The sequence below is a fragment of the Notothenia rossii genome (genome assembly GCF_949606895.1).
Source record: "Notothenia rossii genome assembly, chromosome: 8".
NCBI classification, from domain to species: domain Eukaryota; kingdom Metazoa; phylum Chordata; class Actinopteri; order Perciformes; family Nototheniidae; genus Notothenia; species Notothenia rossii.
In genome coordinates, this window is record NC_136906.1 from 79,027,964 (window position 1) to 79,036,630 (window position 8,667).

Sequence of the window (8,667 nt, forward strand, 5' to 3'; positions counted from 1 at the left end):
CATAAACTGTACCGAAAATAAATACCTCACGATGTCTATCTAATTATGAACTTGCTTTACTTTCACGGAACACATTTTTGGTGATAACAAATGTAACAAAGTAACATATTTACCAACACATGTTCTACGCCACTACATACTTACATTTAAATGTGTGCTGCGCTGCGTCGGTTCAGCCATTCTCCGCAAGGGTTTTTGAAATTGGTCCGTGCGCAAAGCATTGTGGGGATTTGAAGGACCCGAAGTCTACCCATGTGCAGCCTCGAAATTACCCCCAAACCAAGGACGCGGCCTCGGTGGAATTCCAAGTATGCTGGAGATTGGAATAGTCCTTCGGCGGCACTCGATGACGTAGTATCCTTGAAATATTGGCTTGGAAGCCAGTTTCCTCGCGATTGAGAAACGGCCACAGTCCACTGACAGGGAAAACAGAGCCTAAATACACACACACTAATCAATCAACAAGACACAGGTGAGGGGGGAGGAGACAACACAGGGCCCCAGGTGAACACAATCAACAACACTGAAGCTACACAACCCGTAACGGAGGCCGAGACCTATGGGCCCAGAGATCACCTCCGTGACAGGGGGTGATATGAATATGCCTATATACGTATATACAGGATGAACAGCAGTTGCAAACGGTAGTGCAGGTGTAAGTACAAGTAATGATATTCAGTCCAGGTTGTGAATGCTATGTCATGACAAACCTTACAAGAAAGGCTAATAGGTCATTTTATTTAGTAAAACACAAAACAATCAAATGAACAGAAGAAAAAAGCAATATTCCATTAAAATATATAACAAACACCATTAGATACAAATAATGACACTACAATACATGTTATGCCCATGCTGTAAATAGTAAGAATACAGTTTACATCCAACATGTCTGCCCCTTTTCACAATCCACCTCTAGAGGGACTCACATGTTTTCATGAAGCTGCTGCTGTACTCTCTGTTTGATGCTATTAAGCCAATAAAAGCCAAATATCATTCATATAAATCTTATTAGAACTCTGCTCGCTTTGCCCTTACCAGGGTTTGGTCTAAACTGGGTAACATGAGCTCTGCGTCCTCTTACTGACGTCAACACCCTCATACCAAAATGCTGATTTCACCCGTAAAATGTTAAGGTGGTGCCAGAAAACAATATTTATGTTCGACAAAAATGTTAGAATTTCTCCCAAACTATGAATATTGTGTCAAATAGAGCGTCAGACGGCAGATACCGCTTTGTTTTTAGGAAGCTTTATTGTTTACGTCTGTGACGCCATTTATTATACGAGCGTCATGTTCTCATGAGAATTTATAAATCTTATAAGATCAGCGTCACGGTATTGCCCTCTTACCGTGTCTTTCTAGAAAAACCCCTGCTTACAATTCTAAATCCAGCTTGTCAATTAATTTAGAACATTAAGTACATAATTGAATGGTGTTATTGTTTCTGTGTGTTGACGGTGGCGTAGAGGAGGCTGGGATCAGCGGAGGGAGCAGAGGAAGAGGAGGGAGCTCTCAAAGTGCTGTAGGTCACTGCATCATCTTCATCATCATCATGAAGGTGAGCCTGCAGGGAAAGAGCAAATCTCATGAAATGCAAATAAAAGAGTTCTGAAAGTCCTGATTTTGCTGCCATGTAACAACTGAGTCATTCCCTCTGCTTCAGCTTTTGAAGTGCATTAAACCTGCATTGCCTCTATTGGCCAGCAGGGGGCAACACATCTGGTTCTAAAAAGCAGTCAGATTGTATAGAAGTCTTTGAGGAAATGACCCTACTGCCCACTTGATGTATTACCTTAGTAAACATTCTCCTGATGAGTTTATGGTCTCAATCCCTAGTTTCAGGTCTTCTTTAATAAAGAATGATGTTCTTTTGGTAAATTATGGTCACATTTTAAGTAAAATAGATGATAAAGCAAAGTGTGATTTAGGGCGGGGCTACATTGTGATTGACACGTTTGTACCACGACATTGACCGTGATTGGTTGCTCTTCGTGTTTTCACCTTACAACTTTAACCCTGTATATTGTCATTTTACAAAAGGGATTTTTTTATATTTTTGGTGTATGTTTAGACATTTTTGGTAAAGTTATCACATAGTGATATATAATTGTTTTACAGTGTTCAGTTGTATAAAGATTCACCCTGTCATGCCACTTCTGGTTGCAAAACACCAACATAGGAACAAACACAAATGCTAAACTCAAGGCTTACAAAGGCAGTCCTCAAACCAAATAGTGATGTAATGGTAATTAGTCCATTTCTTATACAGTCATAGCCAATGTGTCAAAATGTGATTTGTTGGCTTGTGACAGCGGATAAACACAGAATATATCAGCGACGTGCGGATCAGGGGAGGCAGGGGAGGCAGAGCCTCACCTGTCATACTCCAATGTAACGGAAAAACAACTAAAGAAAAACTAAATAGTAATAATAATAAAATGTCTCCACTGATCTATGATGTAAGTGTGATTTATGTATGACTCCAATCGCTTTTTAAAGTCAAAATCAGTAAAGTTTGTAGATCCCTTTATTAAATGTATCCTCGCCATCCATAGTCTCTAAATAACTTATTTAACGTATATATGATATTTAGGCTCGCTGGTCTCATCATATAACGGCAATGAAAAAAGCAGCAGGAGAGGCAGCCATAACCTCTGCTGCACTGAAGGGGGCGCACGTGAGCCCACAGGTTCTTGTTGCTACTGTTATTCTACGCAGAGACGAGACGCAAACAACAAACTAGACTTTTCAAATTACAGGAAGATAAGGAGGACTTTTACATAAAAGTAATAGAGATTGTTGTCCAGAAGGAGAGCATGGACTTTATCTTCAAGTCAAGGTAAGACCACAATTGTAATGATAATGGGATCTTACTAAGAAAGAACAATCCAATATTTAGATTGTGGGTATCCTTTTCTTGAACGGTCAGTTTAAAATGAATCGAAGCATCAGACTAAAAAAGCTTTTGAAAATAACCGAATATTTTGAATAAGGTCAAAATATAATATTTGTAAATCTTACTCAGTGCCTCACCAACCATGAACCTCACCGCACGTCACTGGAATATATGTATATCAAACCGGCCTTAAGATTAAAATCAGAGAGACTGATATCCGATTAATAAATTATAAATATATAACAACTTAGTTAAAAGTAAATTATAGGTTTTAATATACTCTTCATTTAACATCACCAGTGTAATCAATGAGACAGCTCACCCTGGCTTTCCTTCTGCTCTTCCTGGTGTAGCTGATGGAGGCGTAGGAAACAGCATCTTCAGGATCAGCCTACAGAAATAAAATGTATTATGATTAGTTATTTACGTACGTACGTATGTATGTATGTATGTATGTATGTATGTATGTATGTATGTATGTATGTATGTATGTGTGTGTGTGTGTGTGTGTGTGTGTATGTATGTATGTGTGTATGTATACGTATGTATGTATATATGTATGTATGTATATATGTATGTATGTACAGTATGTATGTACTGTATGTATGTATGTATGTATATGTGTATGTATGTATGTATATATGTATGTATGTACTTTATGTACTGTATGTATGTATGTCTGTATGTATGTCTGTATGTACTGTATGTACTGTATGTATGTATGTACTGTATGTATGTATGTATGTATGTATGTATGTATGTATGTATGTATGTATGTATGTATGTATGTGTGTGTGTGTATGTATGTATGTACTGTATGTATGTATGTATGTACTGTATGTATGTACTGTATGTACTGTATGTACTGTATGTACTGTATGTATGTATGTATGTATGTATCTATGTACTGTATGTACTGTATGTATGTATGTATTTATGTATGTATGTATGTATTAGTCATGGGCGGTATCATTTTTTTCATACCGTCATACCTTGCTGACATCATACCGTGGTATACGGTATATGACGGTATCAGTCCCAATTTAAGGGGTAATTTCTCCCAAAAAAAAATGTTTTACTCACTATATCAACAGCCAGCCCCACCAAAAATATTTTCCACCAGCCGCCACTGACGGTATGACTTGGGTCGACTTGAGTGAGGTGGCGTTCGGCGGCAAATAGATGTTTTGAACGGTATATTATATGTTCGGTGTAAAATGCAGCCCGAGCCAGTAGACGCTCGCAAAGTGCCGCGACGTGCGCGCAAGTGCAAAACAAGGGCTGCATACATGACACATTGTGCAAATGGCACATTTTGAGATCGGATACAGGAAGCGTTTGTAGATGTCCGACGTTGTTTCCATAGTGAGCTAAGTTAACAATATATCATCATACATAAACATTTTCCTGGAGTAAATACTTGATTTATTGAATAAAGTTTGCTATATTCACTAACTAGTTTGGCAATATTATTCCGTGCATGTGTTAAAAACCTTATTTCCATTTGATTCATTGGATTACTCGCGTGAATGTTTAGCACGTAAATGCTTTCGTTTTTAAAACCGTCCGACCTCGACTACAAAACCATCAACCAGTTGCATAGGATTCAAAAATGTCAACACTCACTCACCCCGTCTTAAACATTCCCAAAGAAGTGCCTCTGTCTCTCGTTGTGCTGGATGAAGTCACTGGCGACGAGTAAACCCAAAATAGTCCCAAACAGGCGCAGACGCATTTTTCTTTTTTACTAGTTGTCCGAGTTCGGGGCCGGCAAATGCTGCCGCCATCTTGCTCAGCTCAGCTCTGTGCTGAGCTCTGAGAGTGGGAAAGACGGACTGCCCTCCCCTGCCCTCTGCTGGCGCGTGCTGTGCATTACAACCAATGTCGTCCCTGTCAAAACTCAGTGTCAGTGTAATAGAATGAAACGCATCTGTGATTTGGCGCACAGTCTGTGACGTCACGGTATTGAAAATCATACCGACGGTATTTCGAAATACCCTGGTATACCGTAATACCGTCATACCGCCCAAGCCTAGTATGTCTGTCTGTCTGTCTGTCTGTCTGTCTGTCTGTCTGTCTGTCTGTCTGTCTGTCTGTCTGTCTGTCTGTCTGTCTGTCTGTCTGTATGTATGTATGTATGTATGTATGTACTGTATGTATGTATGTATGTATGTATGTATGTATGTATGTATTGAATATGCATAACAAAGTCATAAATGCTTGTTGTTTTTTCAATTTTAAAACTTACCATGTCATCCTTGGTCTGTGTTTCCTTCCCTGAAAATAATAAAACAGAATCAACTTAATCTTCCACAGTCCAAACCCAAGTTCATCAAAAGCTTGTTGTTTGTAAAGTATAATGTGTGAATGTCCTCACCTTGAGTCCTCTTCCGTCTGATGACAGCCACAGTGATTATTGTGAGTGCTGCAACACCCACGATCACAACGATGATCCACCACCCCCGACCTGGAAGAGAGGAGTTAGAAGAGTTACATATACTCAGAGGTTTCTATCTCTTTGTCTTTAAACTCTGAATCAATAACATGTCTTTTCTAACTGTAAAAGGAGTGTTTCTATTAGTCACTACCTTTGTTGTCTTGTCCTGTTTGATTGTTGTCGTTATCAGATACATCTTCGGTTTTCCCCTTTGTCCTAATTCTCACTGTTGTCCATGTTGGTTTGATTGTAGTCACCTTCCCTGCATCACCACCTTAATGAATGAAATAACAAAATGCTGTAAATGTATACAAAACAAACATACAGTAAATATCTCACATTACAACATAAAGATGAAAATATGATGAACAAAACTTAACAAACTATTCCATTTTAAACGTCCATAAAATGAACAATTATTAAAGTATTTTTTTTTACACCAGTAAGAAGTGACTTTAAACAGATCATCATGTTCTCACCTGAGGACTGAGGGCTGAAGGTCTGCACGTTGGCACCATCTCTTACTTCACATTTAAACAACTCAGACCTTGGTGTGTTAATAAAATGAGAAGTCAGAAATGTCACAGAGGCAGAGCAGGAAGACTGTGATGTCTTTATCTCTCTGTGATCTTTATCCACATCTCGACCCTGAAGCAGCCACTTCACTGAGTGTATACACCGTCTATATGGCACCACAGAGCAGCTTAACGTCACCTCATCATTGCTCTGATGTTCAGTCACTGAAGATGGAGATATTGTGAGAGAAAGACAACAAGAGTAACATTAACTTCAGCACTGTAATCATCATTATTGGAATGTTTCAGTTTAGAGACAGTTTGAAAACATGATGATGTAAATACTCACTGGTAACAACAGACAGATACACCTCAGAGTCTGAACTGAACTGTCTGCACAAGTAAAGTCCAGCATCCTCCTCTGTGACCTTCTTTATAACCAGAGAACAATTCTCTGTAACTCTCAGTCTGTCTGATTTAGCTTTGGCTTCTTCTTTAATCTGCCAGCATTCAAACAGTGTCTCTGCTCCATGTGTGTTCTCTGAATAGAAGTACCAAATAGTACTCTCACCCTTATCCTGATCATGTATCACATTGTCACAAGGCAAAGTGACTTCATCTCCAACTCTGACAATGTTGGAGTAACGTTTCATTTCGGCAACTGTTGGAGAGAAGAGTGATGTTCATTTTAGATACGGAAGTTTTTCCAAATTCTCTCTATGCCGGTTTGAGTGTCCAAGAGTTCACTTACTTCGACACATTCCTAACACAGTAATCACACCTGTAAAGTACCATCAGTGATATTAAAGCTGTTTTATTGAAAGTGTGTTCTCTGCATCCTCACCTGGGAAGTGGAGCAGCAGCATCAGGAATGAAGACATCATGATCCTTCTGAATTCAGACATCGTGCTTCTCTCTCGGTCTCTGGCTCTCGACTGGCAGAGTCTCTAACCTGCTGCTTCTTTAATTAGAACTCAGCATCTACTTCCTGTGATAAATAAAGAGTCACTTCCTCATCCATCTCTCCTCTGATGGCCGTTGGGTTAATGTGTGATATCAGCTTTTAGTCTCTCTTGTTTTTGATGTGTGATAAAAAGAGTAAGACAAGAAAATCAGATTTTTATGTTTGATGCATTTCTTGTCTTTGGTTATTCAGAGTGAAGGTAACTGTAGGCCTTCTTCATCAGCAACACAACAGAGGAAGTTGAGCATGTAAATATATGGTGAGTTTTAATGAATGTTAAAAACATGGTGGTTCCTCTTTGTATCTTTGCAGAATTATTTTTACTTTTTCCGAGAACTGAAGAAGTGTTTCTGTGAAGAAGTGGTTAACAGCAGCAGCAGAGCTCTGCAGGTGTTACCCTCTGATGCCGACCAGTGCTTGAATTGGAATAAAAAAGGTGCCAGTACTCTAAATCAGCAACAAGTATTTCGCACAAAGTCATAGTATATCCTGTAATGCTGGTGGGTTTGTCTCTTTACTGTATATTTTAGAAAGGCTCACTGTACTTAAACAAAATGACTCAGGGTGCATCTGAGATTAGAGGGGGTGCAGTGGTAAAGTGCTATTTTTATAAGTGGGGAGTGGACCTGACACCCTCTAGTCTAGGGGGGTCCGGGGGCATGCTCCCCCGGGAACATTTTTTTTTAAATATTGAAGTTAGATGCATCAATCTGGTGCAATTTGAGAGAAAAATGAAGAGATATATGGATACCTCTCAACATCCATAATGAAACAACTGTAAACAGATTTACTTTTTCTTTATGGATATAAAAGAAAGTAAAGCTTGACTCCTACTGGCTGGTTAAATGACTCCTCGTCCCTGAGGCCACTACCAGTTTTTTGTGCCATTTTGCTGGATTTATTTGTCAATAGCGTTGCTGCACAAAGTGATAGCCCTCTAGTTTAAATTTACGACCCAAAAAGAAACATATGGAGATGGGTTACTATTTAAAAAAAATTGCAAATCTATTTGGGAACAGTGGAGCCGGGCCTCAAATCCTACAGGGGGGTCCGGGGGCATGCTCCCCCGGTAAGATTTTTTTTTAAATGTTGGACTTAAATGCATCAATCTGGTGCATTTTGAGGGGGAAATAAAGAGACTACACCCATATGAAACAAAAATGTATACATTTAAATAATCATAAAATCATAAGTACATGGCCATAACCAATAACATACAATATCCAATATGAAAAAACATTGAAACTTGTTTATTTATTTGTTTTTGGTTCATTTATAGTTGTGAGTGTGTCTGGGCTCCTGAATCGGCCTCTCCTGTCTCCCTCCTCTCCCCCCTGCTCCTCTTTGAGGCAACAGCAAAGACTAGTTTTAGCTCTCAACAAGTTTATCTTACCTTTTTTCACCTAGTTAACATTTTGTTTGTATTATTCATGCATATTTTACTAATCACTACCCCCTCAAATGGAAATATGTGTTTACATAAATGGTGACCGAACCGTTTGAGACCCACTGAGATAACTTAAACTAAGTGAACTATCTAAAGACTCAGAGAGTAATTTACCTCACCAGAGCTGTAGTTATCAGCCTCTCAGTCTGACAGCAAAGGACTCTCCCTCCACCTTGTTGTTGAAACAGCTCCTTATATCCGTTAGCGCAGCTAGCTAGCACCAGATGCTAACAACAATACACGTAACCGGTGCGCGCGCTTTCTCGCTCGCTCGCGCCACACATACACCAACACACACCCTCCCGAGCTTGAATGACACACAGAGACCAATCGAGGGCATTAGTATGATCTGTATGAAAGTGGCAATGTCGGCAGGCCACGTCATGTAGACAGCCAGTCACCCTC

General features: G+C 39.4%; 1 protein-coding gene across 1 annotated transcript; it reads right to left on the reverse strand.

Annotated features, from left to right (window-relative positions):
• Positions 1-675: 675 nt before the first annotated feature.
• LOC307014316 (uncharacterized protein) lies at positions 676-6,756 on the reverse strand (the record flags this gene model as incomplete). Its single annotated transcript, XM_079642190.1, has 8 exons — positions 676-1,567; positions 3,222-3,290; positions 5,148-5,176; positions 5,277-5,366; positions 5,488-5,610; positions 5,816-6,076; positions 6,423-6,512; positions 6,696-6,756. The coding sequence occupies 8 exons, from the start codon at positions 6,754-6,756 to the stop codon at positions 1,439-1,441; spliced, it is 852 nt and encodes a 283-aa protein (XP_079498316.1). The 3' UTR covers positions 676-1,438.
• Between the last annotated feature and the right edge of the window lie 1,911 nt (positions 6,757-8,667).